Below are 17,743 nucleotides of genomic sequence, written 5' to 3' on the forward strand. Positions count from 1 at the left end.
CTGGTGAGGCCTCATCTGGAGTACTGTGTCCAGTTTTGGGCCCCACACTACAGGAAGGATGTGGATAAATTGGAAAGAGTACAGCGAAGGGCAACAAAAATGATTAGGGGTCTAGAGCACATGACTTATGAGGAGAGGCTGAGGGAGCTGGGATTGTTTAGTCTGCAGAAGAGAAGAATGAGGGGGGATTTGATAGCTGCTTTCAACTACCTGAAAGGGGGTTTCAAAGAGGATGGCTCTAGACTGTTCTCAATGGTAGCAGATGACAGAACGAGGAGTAATGGTCTCAAGTTGCAATGGGGGAGGTTTAGATTGGATATTAGGAAAAACTTTTTCACTAAGAGGGTGGTGAAACACTGGAATGCGTTACCTAGGGAGGTGGTAGAATCTCCTTCCTTAGAGGTTTTTAAGGTCAGGCTTGACAAAGCCCTGGCTGGGATGATTTAACTGGGACTTGGTCCTGCTTTGAGCAGGGGGTTGGACTAGATGACCTTCTGGGGTCCCTTCCAACCCTGATATTCTATGATTCTATGATTCTATGATTCTATGCCTGCAAGTTGAATGGAAACTTTTCAAAAACACCAAAATAAAGGCACAAATCAATGTGTACCCCAAATAAAAAGAATAGTTAGAGGACCAAAAAAATGCCAGCATGGTTAAGCAACTGCGTAAAAGAGATGGTTGGAGGGAAATAGCATCCTTTAACAAATGAAAGTCAAATCCCACTGAGGAAAATAGAAGCATAAAATATGTCAAGTCAAGTGTAAAAGTATATAATTAGGCAGGCCAAAAAAGAATTTGAAGAGCAACTAGCAAAAGACTCAAAAACTATTAGCAAAAAAATTTAAGTATATTAGAATCAGGAAGCCTGCCAAACAATCGGTGCGGCCCCTGGATGATGAAGGTACTAAAGGAGCACTCAAAGAAGACAAGGTCATTGCACAGAAGCTAAATGAATTCTTTGCATCAGTCTTCACAGTGGAGGATGTGAGGGACATTCCCACACCTGAGCCATTCTTCTTAGGTGACACATCTTAGAAACTGTCCCAGACCAGATGGAATCCACCCAAGAGTTCTGAAGGAACTCAAATATGAAATTGCAGAACTACTAACTGTGGTATGTAACCTATCACTTAAATCAGCTTCTGTACCAGATGACAGGATGATAACTAATGTGATGCCAATTTTTAAAAAGAGACTTCAGAAGTGATCCTGATAATTACAGGTCAGTAAGCCTAACTTCAGTACCTGGCAAACTGGTTGAAACTATAGTAAAGAAGAATTATCAAACACATAGATGAACATGATTTGTTGAGGAAGAGTCAACTTGGCTTTTGTAAAGAGAAATCATGCCTCACCAATGTATTAGAATTCTCTTGAGAGGGTCAACAAAGATGTGAACAAGATGGTCCAGTGGATATAATGTAGTTGAACTTTCAGAAAGCCTTTGAGAAGGTCTCTCAACAAAAGCTCTGAAGTAAATTAAGCAATCATGGGATAAGAGGGAAGGTCCTCTCATGGACCAGTAACTGGTTAAAAGACAGATAATAAAGGGTAGGAATAAATGGCCAGTTTACAGAATGGAGAAGGGTAAATAGGAGAGTCCCCCAGGGATCTGTACTGGGATCAGTATGTTCAACATATTCATAAATGATCTAGAAAAATGGGTAAACAGTTTGCAGGTGATACAAAACTACTCAAGATAGTAAAATCCAAAGCAGGCTGCAAAGAGTTCCAAAGAGATCTCACAAAACTGGATGACTGAGCAACAAAATGATGAAATTTGTTGATGAACGCAAAGTAATCATATTGGAAAACATAGTCCTAACTACATACAAAATGATGGGGTTTAAATCAGCAGTTACCAGCTGAAAACATCAACTCAATGTGGAGTGACAGTCAAAAAAGCTAACAATGTTAGGAACCATTAGGAAAGGGGTAGATAATAAAACAGTAAATATCATAATGCTACTATATTAATCCATGGTATGCCCACACCTTGAATACTGCATACAGTTCTGGTTGCTCCACCTCAAAAAAAAAAATTATTAGAAATGGAAAAGGTACAGAGAAGGACAACAAAAATGATTGGGGGTATGGAACAGTGTCCACATGAGGAGAGATTAAAAAGACTGGGTTGTTCAACTTGGAAAAGAGATGATCATAGAGGATCGGCCCATCAATGGCTATTAACTAAGATGGTCAGGGATGCAACCCCATGCTCTGGGTACCCTAAGCCTCTGACTGCCAGTTGCTGGGACTGGACGACAGGGAATGGATCACTTGATGATTGCCCTGTTTTGTTTATTCTCTTGGAAGCATCTGGCACTGGTCACTGTTGGATGACAGGATACTGGGCTAGATGGCACATTGGTCTTGACCCATTGTGGCCATTCTTATGTTCACCCTACAAATTTCCTTTCCTGCATTACTGAGCTGTCAGCCCTGCCTCTGTTCTGCCAGCGACGCCAACCTGCCATGTCCATTAGTCCTGTTTCCCTGGAGATACCGCCATGTTCTCTGCCATGCTTCTCCCATACACAGGAGTTGCCCTTGTCAAAGTCCCCAGAGTTACTACGTTGTCCTACTTCAAATCCCTGCAGTTGCCTTCTGCTATGACATGCGCAAAACACCTGGGAGCAGTGGCTTGGCAGTGGGTGTGCTAGGTGGCTTCCCTCCTACCTGGTCCTTCCCCTCCCCTTGGTTTGTTGATTTTTCTCCCCCTGGATTGTGAGCTGTTCGTGCAGGGATTGCCCTTTTATTGCCAATGTGTGCAGCATCTATCGCTGGTGTCATGACCCAGATTTAGGGGCCAGGTGCTATTGCGATGCAGATAGTCCATAAAAAGACATTCCATTTCAAAATGCTGTGTGTTTTTTATTGACAGCTCCCACCTGCACCACAGAGGAGGCTGGAGGTGGGATCAGTTGGGGTTTTGGGCTCCTGGAAGGCAGTTTGGGTTGGTAGGGTAAGGACGTTGGGCAAGTGTTTCTGATTAAATGATCAGCAGTGACACGATTAATTATCTTTGCATTTAAATTTACATTTCAACTGCCTTCCCTGGGTTTCAGAGTTACAATCCATTGAGCTGAGCCTTCTCTGAGCTATTGTTTCAGACTCCGTTCAAGTGTCATTCCCCATAATTTAGCTTATTGTTTTAGCATTCCCTGGGAATTGTATAGAAAGAGTTTATAAGGAAGTGTTTGCAGTACAAGCCCCAAAACTGTTAGCCCATGGACTTTGAGAAAATTCATTCTAATAGACTAAGTTACTGTATACTGAACCACTAGTGAAAGAAACAAGAAACTTGGGACTGCTCATGAATGATATGTACCCCTTGAGCTAAACCATATTGACCATTGGGTTTGTGGCTGCTTGGTAACTTGGGACACTTCTTCTGCAGTTTGGAGTGGGAGGCAGAAGTTGTAAAGCAAACCAGCACCAACAAGTTTAGCAGCTAAAATAAGTCACCCAGAAACAGGTAGGCCATGTTCCAGAATACAACATATATGAAGGAAAGTGTCCCTGTGAGAACGTGGCTTGTGCGCTGCTTGTGCTCAGAACTGTCAGAGATGGAATTCAAATCCTGCATGGCATTTGCTTTTGACTTTCAGAAATCGGCTCCATTTCAGAAAGGGACCCGATATGTGGAGTTGGTCTTGGTCGTGGACAATGCGGAGGTAAGGGGAACAAGCTGAGACCAGCATTTCATTCTCCACTGCTGTCATGTACTACTTGTATATGGTAGGTTACAAGACTACAATTAGCAGGTCTGGTTTCTGTAGCAGATATGGACTTGCTATAGAGTTTCCCTCCCAGAGAGAGACACCAGAGCTGTTCAGTACAAGAACCTTTAATGCACTGCTAGGAAATGGCTGTTGTGAGCTTATGTAAGGTATGTTTCAGAGTAGCAGCCGTGTTAGTCTATATTCGCAAAAAGAAAAGGAGTACTTGTGGCACCTTAGAGACTAACAAATTTATTAGAGCATAAGCTTTCGTGAGCTGTTAGTCTCTAAGGTGCTACAAGTACTCCTTTTCTTTTTATGTAAGGTATGTTTATATATGCCACCATGTGGCTGAACAATATAATATGGTTTACCATTCCATTCCATCTCCCGCTTTAACTTCTACATTCCTTCCATTACACTATCACACTGTCTTTGAAGTTCAGTACGGATCAGTGTGCTAAGTGTCTTTGAATTGTTCTGTTTTTCTAATTACACAACCTGAACGTGAAGTAACATAGTCATCTGGCTGTCCATTAGTTGCAACGACTGTCTCTGGTCAGTTTGGAATCTTTGAGTCATTGTCGTCTTGTTCTACATCTGCTATCTGTAGAGTTTGTTCTGTTGATTGTTATTTCTGAGGAATAAATTGGAGATGTTGATATTTTCTGAGGAACTCTCCACTGTCGGTCTCAATCACACATGATCTGGGCAATGAGTGCTTTTCCTTTATAACAGGTGGAGCTGTCCACCCTTTTTCTGCATCCAGCCTGACACAAACATGGTGACCAGGGTCTAGACCTGGCAGTTCCCTAACTGAGTGACATCTGTTATAAAAATGTTCGTAAGCTTTTTTTGCCTTTTTATCTGAATTGGCTACTCTCCATGTCTGGATACATTCTTTTCCAAAGTTGGACCAGTAGTTCTGTGTTATCTTCCCATCAGGAGTTGTGCTGGACTATATGTTATCAGTGTTGATCTATAACTCAGAAGAATAAGAAATGAATCTTCCTGCTGTATTATTTTTCTTGGCTGTCCGTACAACTTTTTCAGCCTCTCCATTCGCTTGTGGGTAAAGCACCTGCTAGTAATGGGATCAAAATCTTATTTCATTTGGAATTACTTAAATTCTGCTGCGGTGAATTGTGGTCTGTTGTCTACCACTAGTTGTTCTGGAATACCAAAATGAGCGAAAGTGGACTTCAGTTTCTCTATAACACTGCAACATGTTATGTCTTCCAAGTGTGTTATTTCTATATACCTGGAAAAATAGGCCATGACGACCAGGTAATGCTGTCTTCTGAATTTGCATAAATCTGCAGCTAGTCTCTTCCAAGCTAGTCTGTCTGGCAGAGGTGTTGTTATTAAAGATACTTTGTCTTAGTTCTGAAATGCTCACATGCAGATATTTTATTCTTTATGTCCTTGCTGATGTACAGCCACCACACTGGTCGGCCCATTCACAGCATTTAGTTAATCCTTGATGTTCTTCATGGATGAAGTTTAGGATTTCTCCTTTCATTTAGTTTGGAATTACAGTGCAATTCCCTTTAATCATTGTGACATACTAGGGCACAATCCAGACCAGTGATCAGCTGTGTCATCCCTGTCCTGCAATGTTGGATGCTCTACAATGCCCTGCTAAAGGAGCTCCCACCTGGGCCGCCCACAAATAGCTCTCCAGCATGCAGGTTACACCCCTAGTGTACAATTGCAGCCTGCCTGCCACACTCTGGCTCTCACCAGCCTTGTGTCTGTAGCCTCTCCCCTGGCTATATGAGGTGGAGCCATCGTGACCCCTCTCAGTTCCTTCTCACCACCTGTTGGGTGGAGTGGGAGCTCTGTGTGGTTGTAGTCTAACAACTTTGCATTTATCCTTTCTTAGCCTAGTTTGTTGTACAAATAGTCAGTGTTTTTGTTAGTAAACTAAAAAAAAAAAGAAGAAAGCTATAGAATGTAGTGGTAGTGCTCTCTGGTGATGCCCTCACAGGGGTTCAAGCACTGCCCTTCATGTGGAGTGGCGATCCCTAAGAGTGCTCCGCCCCACACACACAGTGCTTGCTCTGCCTTGGCAAAGCCCACCTTAAAAAGTGTTGTTAGATCTGTAGATCATTTAAAAAGAAGACTCGGGTGTCATGGGGCCTTTGCCTCAACAGCACCTGCTTGAACAGGCCATGCAGCCTGACCCAGCACTGAGGCCCTCCTCTGGCCACAGATACCTTCAAGCTTGGAAAATGCTGCTGCTTCTTGTTTCAGGGCAGGCGCCTCTCCAATGAGGCGCAGAAGCTGTTCTCCATCATTGGCATAAAAGAAGAGCTCTCATAAGACCAATCATGAGTGCTCCAGGTCATGGGGCTACTCTTCTGCCTCCCCTAACAGCTCAGGCTGGCACGGGACTGGCTCCAGCACACAGGATGGTGTAGCACCAAGTAGGGAGGGCAGAAACCCTGTACTGTCAACTCTGGTTCTGGCTGCCCAGCATCCGTTGAGTCTGGTGCTGATAGGAGCAGTACCAGTACCCACTATGTTTGTGACATCGGCATACCAGGCTTCAGTGGACCTACTCTGCATTTCAGTCCCATCCTTGCTGCTGGTCCAAGACTTTGCAAGACTGGCGCCTTCAGTAGCCCCATAGATGGAGCATGCCTCTGAACCGTTGGGCCCCTCGGCACTACACTCAGATGCACCGCCTCAGTCGTTGGGATGGGAACGGCATCCAAGTCAGTATGGGGTACCTCAGTACTGATACCCTCCTCAGCACTGGTGCAATCAATGCCACAGATGCGTCCGTAGCGGTTGTCACCATGCTCGACATCTAGGCACTCAGGTGCTCCAATACCACTTTTTCCTCTCCAACCTTGCTTGTGGCACTGACATATTTGGTACTAGTGATACCAGCTTCATTGGGAGCACAGAGTCCAATCTCATTCTGGTCGATGGATGAGTCGGATCACCTTTTGGTTCCCTCAGGGTTGCTTTGCCTCTGTCCCCTAGATCCCAGGGCTCCTCTGCTTCAGAGTCAGGATTATCACTCCCTTTTGCCTGAGGAGGTCTGAAGGCCACCAGAGGAGCAATATGGCTACCAGGGTTGGCATGTGCCCTGAGGCTGGTATGGAGGCCCCTGGCCTGGTGCCTACTGGCCACCAATGCCTTACCCATATCGGGCCCCCTGGCCTCAGTGGGACACTCTCTTCCTCTCTCCTGGAGGTCTCGTTCGTCGGCCCAGTCAAAGGTGAGATCACCCATCTGCTCTGTGTTGGTGACTGCAGATCAGGCTCAGGCTCCCACGTCTCCCCTTCCTCTGGAGCCTTCAGACTTTCCCAATCTGGATATGTTATCCCAGGAGTAGGACCCAGCTGTGGCTCAGCCAAGGTCCTTGTCCTCATCCCTGTACAAGATGGTGCTGCCGTGTTCATCCTCCCCTTCTACCCCAGAGAACTTTAAGGCATACTAGCACCTTTTACACTAGGTGGCCTCATCCCTGGGTATTCAAGTGGAGTTTCTCCAGGAGAATATCCACAAACTTGTGGACAATTATCCAGCCCTCTGTTCCTGGGAAGGTGCCACCCCCTAAATGATGCACTCCCCAATAAATGATGCAGTTCTCGAACCTGTGAGAGACATTTGGGGTACTCTTGCCTCAGTATCACTGGTGGCTAAGTGCTTGGAGAAGCGCTATTTCATGCCTGTACTGGGATATGGTCACAAACACCCTGATGGTCATGGCAATGAATGACAGATCCCAGCAGGGCTGGTTCAAGTCCACATCAAAGGACAGAGAGTCTAAGCGGCTGGACCTTTTGGGCAGAAAGATATATATACCTCATTGTCATTAGATGACTATCGCGAATAAGCAAATTTTGCTGTCCAGATATGACTTTCTCAATCGGTTGGCTGTGTCCCCCTATGTTTTCTCAGCGTGGAGCATCCTCACGATCGATCTATTTGCAATGAGAGAAAACAGGATGTGTCTATTCGGCTGTCAGTTGGGGGGGATTCAGCCTAGGCTCACTCTCTCTGATGCCTTCCACTGCAGCTGACAGTGACTACACACCTTCCCTCCTGTTCCAGTTGTTCCTCAGGTCATCACCAAGCTCAAGGAGGATTGAGCCAGACTCATCCTGATCACTCCGGCATGGCCGAGACAGTGCTGGTTCTCAGACATCCTTGCTCTGTCCGCCCAGCCTCCCATGCTGCTTCCTCTCCACCCTGACCTCCTCACAGAGGGCCATGGCCTCACCCTGCATCTGGCAATCAGCTCTCTGCACCTTATGACATGGCTGAACAAGGAGGAAGAGCATTGCTTAAAGGCTGTCCAGCAGGTCCTACTTATCAGCAGGAAGTCTTCCACTTCACTAAGTAGGCCATCCTAGTGGAAGAGGTTTTCTGTGTGGTCCTCGGTCCGCAGGACCCATCTGGCGGGACCTTCCATCCAGGACATCTTAGAGTACCTGCCACACCTTTAGAAATTGGGCTTGGCACTCAGTTACCTGAGAGTGCACTTGGCAGCAATATCAGCATTTTATCCCCCCAGCCAAGGGAAATCGTTTTTTTCCAATGCTATGGTGACAAGATTTCTCCAGTCCGAGAGACAGTCCCCCTTTGGGACCTGACCATGGTTTTAGCAGCTCTGAAGAGGCCTCAATTTGAGCATTTTGGATCCTGTCTTCTGCTCCTCCTGTCTCAGAAAACTGTTCTTGATAGCCATTACCTCTGCCAGGAGGGTGGATGAATTGAATGCCCTGTTGGCGGGGTCGCCCTACATGCAGTTCTCCAGGGACAAGATAACACTCCGACCACACCCTAAGTTCTTATCTAAATTGGTCTCTTAGTTTCATTTGAGCTAGGTTGTGTATTTGCCTGTGTTCTTCCCTAATCCACATTGCTTCCGGAGGAGCAGTGCTTCCATATGTTAGACATTAGATGGCATCTAGCCTTTTACCTGAACAGAACTGAACTGTTTCAGGCTTCGCCTCGCCTGTTCTTGTCATATGCGGACCGTATGAAAGGTCAAGTGGTCTCTGCACAGGCCATCTCCAGATGGATATTTTGTATCAGGACTGTGTATGAAATAGCATCAGCAATGCCTCCTCAGCAGATATGAGCTCATTCGACAAGAGCACAGGCAGTGTTGGTAGTGTTCCTTAATGATATTTTCATATTAGACATTTGCAGGGCAGCCACATGATCGTCCATACATACATTTACAGACCATTATGCTATCACTACATCTTCCTGAGCAGACACTAGTGCAGTGGTTCTCAAACTTTTGTACCAGTGACCCTTTCACACAGCAAGCCTCTGAGTGCGACCCCCTCCTTATAAATTAAAAACACTTTTTTATATATTTAACACCATTATAAATGTTGGAGGCTAAGCGGGGTTTGAGGTGGAGGTTGACAGCTCATGACCCCCCCCCCCATGTAATAACCTCGTAACCCCCTGAGGGCTCCCAACCCCTGGTTTGAGAAGCCCTGCACTAGTGTCAGAACAGTCCTGTGATCCTTACTCTGATATATTCCAAGCCCCACCTCCTACGGGGTACTGCTTGTGATTCACCTACTTGGAATACACCTCTGCATCTACTCAAAGAAGAAGAAACGGTTATTTACTGTTACTGTGGTTCTTTGAGATGTGATGCAGATGTGTATTCCGTGACCCACTCTCCATCCCCTCTGCATCGAAGTCTTTCCTTGAACGTTCAGTGTGAAGGAAATGAGGGGGGTTGTGGTGGCATTGCCTCATATAATCAGGGAAGGAGCGACAGAAGACATGAGCGCCACCCCTCTACAGGTACTGCTAGGCAAAAGTCTCCAGCTGCAGCTAGGTAAGTATGGGGCATGCACGTACTTACCTAGAATACCCATCTGCATCACATCTTGAAGAACCACAGTTACTGTAAGTAACTGTTTCTTACATTAGGTCCGTTATTTCTTTAAAAAAAATAAATATGCCAACTTATTATTTCAAGTAGTTATTCAGGCACTTTGATTTAAACACACTGCATTAGATGAAACAATAAAACAAGTTCACCAACTGCAAAGAGTTAGATTTGAAGTGCATACAAGTAATGAGGCATAAAAGTCAGAAATGGTTACAAGAAAAATAAAGATAAAATTCAACTGGTGCCTAACTTAACAATGTTAAATTCAAAGTAAAGTTTTCTCACCACACGTTTTTCAGCAGTCTTATTGACCAAACTTCTTAGGTCAGAACTCCTCCCCTAGTCCATGAGCTGCTTCTTTTGTCTCTTCAGATGCAGTGAATCGATGGGCAAAGAGAGAGAGAGGTGTTCGTCCTTCCTTTTCATAGTTTCAGTCTCCCCTCTTGAAAAACATTTCTAGCTGGGTACCAGGAGACAAAAAGTCTATGTGGAAGAATGTTCCCTGCTGCTTTGTTCTCACCTGTTTGAGCTTCTTTTGTTTTCCTTCCTGCTTGATGACTCTGTTTTTGGCTTAAATGCAAATTAAGCAGAGCACCCATTCTTTTATTTCAGACAGACCTGTTTGGAATATATGTTAATAACATCATATAGTGGAATCTCATAACTTCATATACAATGTTGCCACACATATTTTACCATATTTTACATAATTTACCATTTACCAATAATGACCAGCAAATTATGAGTTTTCAAATGATGCTTCACAAGGCATACTTTGTACAAAGGTTATTACAATAGTGTGAAGGGTGTGAACACGGGTATATTCTGTCACAATCATGAGTCCATATGACTCTTAGTTACCCACGCACTGCATAGTCTCTTGTCACTTCCTTAGTGTCCTTTAGATACTTGGACCAACCAGCCCTAATGTAATTTAGATCTTGAAGTTGCATGTCTCTCAAGGTTGCTTGTTGTAGCTGGTGTAGTCTCTTTTCCGGCACTGGTCTATATGTGTCTACACATCCACGTGCACCTTTACATCATCTTTGAGCTAATGGGTAGTTGAGTGTGATGCTGGGATATGTGACAGAGGGTCTGCTACTACCACATTTTGCTCAGGAACATATTTAGTAATTACATTGCATTAACCTTAGCAATAGATTTTTATGTCTCAGTGGTCTTGATCCAAGTGCTTGATCTTTTCCATTGATGAGGGTTATAAGTGGTTTATGGTCTGTTATCAGTGTAAATGAATCCAGTCCACACCCATAGCTGTAAAAGTTCTCACCTCCCCATACACTTGCCAGATGCTTCTTTTCAATCTGTGCGTTTCGTTTGTCTGCTTCTGTGAGTGTGTGAAAGCAAAATGCATCTGGCTTCCACTCAGGTCCATGTTGCTACAGCAGTACACCACCTAGGCCATAGCTGCTTGCATCTGCGCTGACCCCCATTGTGGGTTTGTTCACATCACAGTATTTGAGAACTTAGCTTACTAGAGAGAGACACCAGAAGTGTTCACTATAGGATCCTTTAATACTCTGCCAGGAATGGCTGTTGTGATCTTAAATAAGGTGTGTTACATGTGGCACACCCACAGGCTGAACAACCATATGGTTGAGCATTCCATTACAGCAGCTTAATTGGAAATCTCTTTGTTTCTTCCCTTAGTACAAGAAATCCAAAGACATGCGGATGATTCAGAATCGCATGAAGGAAATTGTTAATCACGTTGACAAGGTAACAATGAGGTATCCCCAGGCTGCAGCGAGGATGGGGTCCTGTCCTGCAATTCTTGCTCAGGCAAAGCTCCCAGCACTGCTAAGACCGTTCCCACCGACTCCCATGTTGTAAGGCTGGCAGAACTTGTCCCGTTGTTTGCTTGCAACAATGAACTCTTGTTACACACATGAGTCAAAATACAAGGTCACTTTAAGGGACAAAAGACCATTGCTCCTGTTTTCACCATATATAAGAATAGAAACTGGGGCTGACTGGAATGTCTTCCTGTGCAAAGTACAGGGCCCATCTCAGTCCTGCTAGGCAACCAACCAGATGGAAAATTTATTAACGCATTCTCTGTATCACGGTGTTTGCGGCAGGCACTTTCGAAAGACAATTGTTTGCAGTGTGTAAGCAGCATGCTGGGGAATTACAGAACGGGAGAAATGGCACTTACAGGCTCAGGCCTGATCTGGCAGAGTCCTGAGCACTCTGACCTTGATCCGGGAGAACTCATAAGGATGTCATTATCTTTAGGAATATATGTAGACCCATTGATTTCACAAAGGCTGGCCTAAGGCTCAGGCCCTAGTGGGGCTGCTGCTGGGTGCCTGCTAGTACTGCATGTCATGCCATTGTCTAGCCCTAAATTAGTCTGGGAGAGTTCAGTTCTTCTCAGAGCAGCACAAGTGCCCTTTCCATTGCTTTTGGGATTGCCAAATCTTGTGGCCCAGAGCTGCAGGCCAAACAAGAATGGTGAAAACTACCGGGGTGTTAAAAGCTGACTGAAATGTGATGGCTTCCTCCTGATCCCTTTGATAGGGATCCACAGGCAGAGCCTGGCCTGGGGGGAAGCAGCAGTAGAGGCTATGGGTTTGGAATTGCATTCTGAGTGAAAACGATGAATTCTCCCTCTCCCAGAAGGGCACAAGGCTCAGGTATCAAGCCCCTGTCCTGAGTGTGGCCAAGTGCCATCTTTGTGTGGAGGGATTCTGTCTCCTGCAGTCCAGCTCTAATACAGTCTCTCGCTCTTTCTGCTGCAGCTTTATCAGACTCTCAATATCCGTGTGGCCTTGATAGGCCTGGAAGTCTGGAATTACAAAGACAGGATCACTGTGAGTCCAAACCCAGACACCACACTGGACAATTTTCTTCACTGGCGAGAGACTGAACTGTTACAGAAGAAGAAGCATGACAATGCCCAACTGATCACGTAAGCGCTGCCATTACACTGCCCACAACATGAGCCAAGGCTGCTGACCGTGGGCACAGGGCGCCAGGGAGCCCAATGCTGGGGCTGAGATACTTACAGTATCTGATGCAGTAGGAATGCCCAGATGTGGTCTAATGTCAGTCGTTGGGTTTAGCGTACGAATGCTGGATGGGATTGGTGGCCTGTGATACAGACTGGGTGAACTGGTGGCCTCTTCTGGCCTTAGACTCTATTACTCTGAACTCTGTGTGGCAGTGCTAGCATGGTAGGACTGGTTAGAGAGAGCCGTGTAGGCATCCCTGACTCTGAGAGGGCTGGTACAAGCTGCTTCAGAGGGTGGGGCAAGGACCATGAAGTGGCCAGTTCTGGGATAACCTTCCCACAAGTGACATGCCTTCCTGACCTCCATCAGTTAAGTCTTGGTCGTTCCCCAGAGCAGGAGGATTTAGATCTCTCTTGCAAATTTTTGGTGTAAATGGAGATGTTGCTGGGAGCTGCTGGTGGGGGTTCTGGTTTGCTGGGAGCTGTGGGGTAGCTGGGGGGACACGTGGCAATGCTGCTTGAGGCCACAGTACTAACTGTGGATGATATTTGTCCTTTTATGAGTGTTTTGCCTTCCTGCAGAGGCATAGACTTCCAAGGCACAACGGTGGGACTGGCCAAGAAGTATGCAATGTGCACCAGGGACTCAGGAGGAGTAAATCAGGTGGGGCTTGATAACTGCTTCCATTCTAAGCAATAGAAGAGGAACAGAAGTGAGATCCCAGAGCTGGAGGCACGCCAGGGCCTGATGGCAAAGAAATCACCCTCTGCTTCTGGCTGATCTGTACCATTGGCTCCATGGCTTCCCATGCTCTTCCTGTCTCCCCATCAAACTGAAGGCTCTCTGTGCTTTGCCTTTCTGTCTGCGAGTGACGCATGCTCATGCAACCAGGGAGGGGCTATCTCCAGTTCTATCCTGCTATAGGCCTCTCTGTGCTGGCTCAGGGAGATCAGAAAGGCCAAATCCTGCCCAAATGGCACAATCCATTGTGATCTGTGACCTAAACACTTACGGCCACATTCAGCTGCCTGTGAGCAGCTTCAATTGGCTTGACCAGACTTGACGCTGCAGGTACCCACCATCAACATGGACGGAGATGTATGGTGGATGAGTGGCTCCTGAGTAGCCTGGAGCTTTCTCTGGGGTGGAATGTACAATGTTCAAACTCTTTTTACAAATGTTTCAAACACATGGAAAGAGCCCAGCTGCTCTCCCAAAATGGCTACAGTAACACAAGACCTTTCCTTTTTAGCTGCCTGGGACTTGATTTATATATTAAAAAAATCAGACTCTTTGAATGTTCCCCTTCACCCTTTCTCTATCCACACCCAAGCCTCTCAGCCCAAGAAGTGAGCCCTCAGGAACTGAAATTGTTATTAAGTCTCCATTTGGGTCTGCACTGTTGTATTCTTTATTTACTGGAATTGTAGTAGTTGACTTCTGGTTTTCTAGCCATTTAGGGTGGCAGTTTCAGAGGAAACATAAGAATGGCCCTCCTGGGTCAGATCAATGATCCCCTGTTCTGTTCACTCCCTCTAAAGCATCTGGTAGCAGCCACTTCTGACAGTGGCTGCTACCAGATGTTTTAGAGGGAGTGAACAGAACAGGGCAATTACCAAGTTAACCATCCCCTGTCATCTAGTCCCATCTTCTAGCAGTCAGATACTTAGGGACACTTAGAGCATGAGATTGCATCACTGACCATCTTGGCTAATAGCTATTGTTGGACCTGTCCTCCATGAACTTATCTAATTCTTTTTTGAACCCAGTTATACTTTGGCCTTCACATCATCCCATGGCAACGAGTTCCACAGGTTGATTGTGTGTTGTGTGAAGAAGTACTTCCTTCTGTTTGAAACCTGCTGCCTATTAATATCATTAGATGACCATGGTTCTTGTACCATGTGAAGGGGTAAATAAAAACTACCTTATTCATTTTCTTCACATCATTAATGATTTTATAGACCTCTATAATATCCCCCCTAAATCAGCTTTTTTCTAAGCGGAATGGTCCCAGTCTTTTTAATCTCTCCTCATGTGGAAGCTGTTCCATAGCACCAATCATTTTTGTTCCTTCTTTGTATCATTTCTAATAGATCTTTTTTGAGATGGGGTAACCAGAATTTCATGCAGTATTCAAGGCATGGTCGTATCATGGATTTCTATAGTGGCATTTTGATATTTACTGTTTTATTATCTCCCCCTTTCCTAATGGTTCATAACATTCTGTTCGCTTTTTTGATTGTCGCTGCACATTGAGCGGCTGTTTTCAAAGAACTATCCACAATGACTCCAAGATCTCTCACTAGAGTGGTAACAGCTGATTTAGACCCCATACTTTTTTAATGTATCATTGGGATTATGTTTTCCAATGTGCATTACTTTGCATTTATCAACATTTGAATTTTATCTGCCATTTTGTTGCTCAGTCACCCAATTTTGTAAGATCCCTTTGGAACTCTTCCGTCTGCTTTGGACTTCAGTATCTTGAGTAATTTTGTATCACGTGGAAACTGTGCCACCTCACTGATTACCCCTTTTTTTCAGATCATTTATGACTAAGTTGAACAGCACTGGTCCCAGTACAGATCCCTGGGGGATACTACTAATTACCTTTTATCCTTTTATAAAAGTCGTGTTGACACTTCCCCAACAAATTGTGTTCACCTATGTGTCTGATAAATCTGTTCTGTACTATAGTTTCAACCAGTTTGCCTGGTACTGAAGTTAGGCTTACTGGCCTGTAATTACCAGGATCGCTTCTGGAGCATTTAAAAAAAGTTGGCATCACATTAGCTATTCTCCTGTCATCTGGTACAGAAGCTGATTTAAGCGATAGGCTTCATACCACAGTTTGTAGTTCTACAATTTCATATTTGAGTTCCTTCAGAACTCTTGGATGAATCCCACCTGGTTGTTGGATTACTGTTTAATTATCAGTTTGTTCCAAAACCTTCTCTTCTGACTCCTCAATCTGGAACAGTTCCTCAGATTTATCACCTAAGAAGAATGGTTCAAGTGTGGAAATCTCCCTCACATCCTCTGCATTGAGCACTGATCCAAAGAATTCATTTAGCTTCTCTGCAATGGCCTTGTCACTCTCGAGTGCTGCTTCAGCACCTTGATTGTCTAGTGGCCCCACTGATCTTTTTGGCAGGCTTCCTGCTTCTGGTGTACTTAAAAAAAATTTGCTGTTAGTTTTTGTGTCTTTTGCTAGGTGCTATTCAGATTCTTTTTTAGCCTGCCGAATTATGCTTTTATACTTCACTTGTTTATGTTCCTTTCAATTTTTCTTAATAGAATTTGACTTCTGGTTTTTAAAGGATGCCTTTTTAACTCTGCCTCTTTTACTCTGTTTAGCCATACTGTCATTTTTTGGTCCTCTTACCTTTTTTTTTTTTTTTGTCCATACACATTTAATTTGTGCCTCTATTATAGTGTTTTTAAAAAAATTTCCATGCAGTTTGCAGACATTTCACTCTCGTGACTGTTCCTTTTAATTTCCATTTCACTAGCTTGCTCATTTTTGTGTAGTTCCCCTTTTGGAAGTTGAATGCTTCTATGATGGGGGCTTCTTTGGTATTACTCTCCCACAAGGATGTTAAATTTAATTACGTTATGGTCGCTATGACTGAGCAGTTCGACTATATTCACCTCTTGGACCAGACCCTGTGCGCCACTTAGGACTAAATCAAGAATTGCCTCTCCACTTGTGGATTCAAGGACTAGCTACTCCAAGAAACCTACGTTAATGGTGTCTAGAAATTGTATCTGTTTTCCATCCTTAGGTGACATGCACACCAGTCAGTATGCGGATAGTTCTAATCCTCCATTATTATTGAGTTTTCTATTTCGTAGCCTCTCTAATCTCACTGAGCATTTCAAAATCACCATCACCATCCTGGTCAGGTGGTCGATAGTATATTCCTACTGCTACTGTCTTATTATTCAAACATGGAATTTCTATCCATAGTGTCTATGGTACAGTTTGATTCATTTAAGATACTTACTGTATTTGACTCTATGCTTTCTTTTACATAGAATGCCTCTTCCCAACCAGCATGCCCTTTTCTGTAATTCCTGTATATTTTATACCCTTGTGTTATCATGTCCCATTGATTATCATCAGTCCACCAAGTTTGTGATGCCTATTGTATCAATGTCCTCATTTAATACCAGACACTCAAGCTCACCCATTCTAGTATTTAGACTTCTAGCATTTGTATACAAGCACTTATCAAATTTGTCAATCTTTAGTTGTCTGCCTTCATGTGATGTAAATGAATGGGGCTTTTTTTCATTTGACTGTTTCTCTTCAGCTCCTATCTGTACTTTATAAACATCTATCCTTTCCTCTTTACTAGGATATAGAGAATCCCTGTTAATAGATCCTCCCCTAAGAGATGTCTCTGTCTGAACTATGTGCTCTTCCGCACTTGTTAGTTTTCCCCCAGGCTTTAGTTTACAAACTCCTCTATGACCTTTTTAATTTTACCTTCCAGCAGTCTGGTTCCATTTTGGTTTAGGTGGAGTCCATCCTTCCTGTATCGTCTCTTTCTTTCCCAAAAGGCTCCCCAGTTCCTAATAAACCTACATTTCTCCTCCCTACACCATCATCTTATTGATGCATTGAGACCCTGCAGTTCTGCATGTCTAACTGGCCCTGCACTTGCAAGCATTTCAGAGAATGCTACTATGGAGGCCCTGGACTTCAATCTCTTACTTAGCAGCCTAAATTTATCTTGACATTGAACCAGGCAAGAAACTATGGTGATGGGCATGGTAGAAACCCAAAGAAAGATAGGACTGAAGCATCTGGTATCCACTAGCCTGTATCGTTCTTGTTGTTGCATAGGACCACAGCTTGAATCCTATAGGAGCTGCCTCAACCGTGGCTCATGAGATGGGACACAACCTGGGAATGTCTCATGATGAAGACGTTGTTGGCTGCAGCTGCTTGGCCCCAAAGACCGATGGAGGATGCGTTATGGCAGCTAGTGTTGGGTAAGGAGAACAAAAAGAGAATGGCCATGGGCATCGGGCATCACTGTTCAGTGTACATATTGACCTCTGATTGAGCACATCAGGCTGGTGCCCCAGTAGTTAAGGTACTCGCTTCCATTGAAATCAATGGTAGCACTCTCATGGACTTTAGTGAG

At 44.5% G+C, this 17,743-nt stretch overlaps 1 protein-coding gene across 3 annotated transcripts in view; it reads left to right on the forward strand.

Moving 5' to 3' along the window:
- The window catches only part of ADAM8 (ADAM metallopeptidase domain 8), a 109,843-nt gene that overhangs the window by 42,083 nt on the left and 50,017 nt on the right, over window positions 1-17,743 (forward strand). For all 3 annotated transcript variants that reach the window (XR_006283012.1, XM_038409684.2, XM_038409685.2), the window contains exons 7-11: window positions 3,615-3,680; window positions 11,278-11,346; window positions 12,372-12,541; window positions 13,166-13,247; window positions 17,440-17,588. Coding sequence is in view for 2 of the 3 variants with exons in the window: in XM_038409684.2 (XP_038265612.1) it covers window positions 3,615-3,680; window positions 11,278-11,346; window positions 12,372-12,541; window positions 13,166-13,247; window positions 17,440-17,588 (536 nt within the window). In the remaining variant the exon portion in view is untranslated. The remainder of the gene's footprint in view (window positions 1-3,614; window positions 3,681-11,277; window positions 11,347-12,371; window positions 12,542-13,165; window positions 13,248-17,439; window positions 17,589-17,743) is intronic.

The sequence above is a fragment of the Dermochelys coriacea genome, chromosome 7 (genome assembly GCF_009764565.3).
Source record: "Dermochelys coriacea isolate rDerCor1 chromosome 7, rDerCor1.pri.v4, whole genome shotgun sequence".
In the NCBI taxonomy this organism is placed as follows: domain Eukaryota; kingdom Metazoa; phylum Chordata; order Testudines; family Dermochelyidae; genus Dermochelys; species Dermochelys coriacea.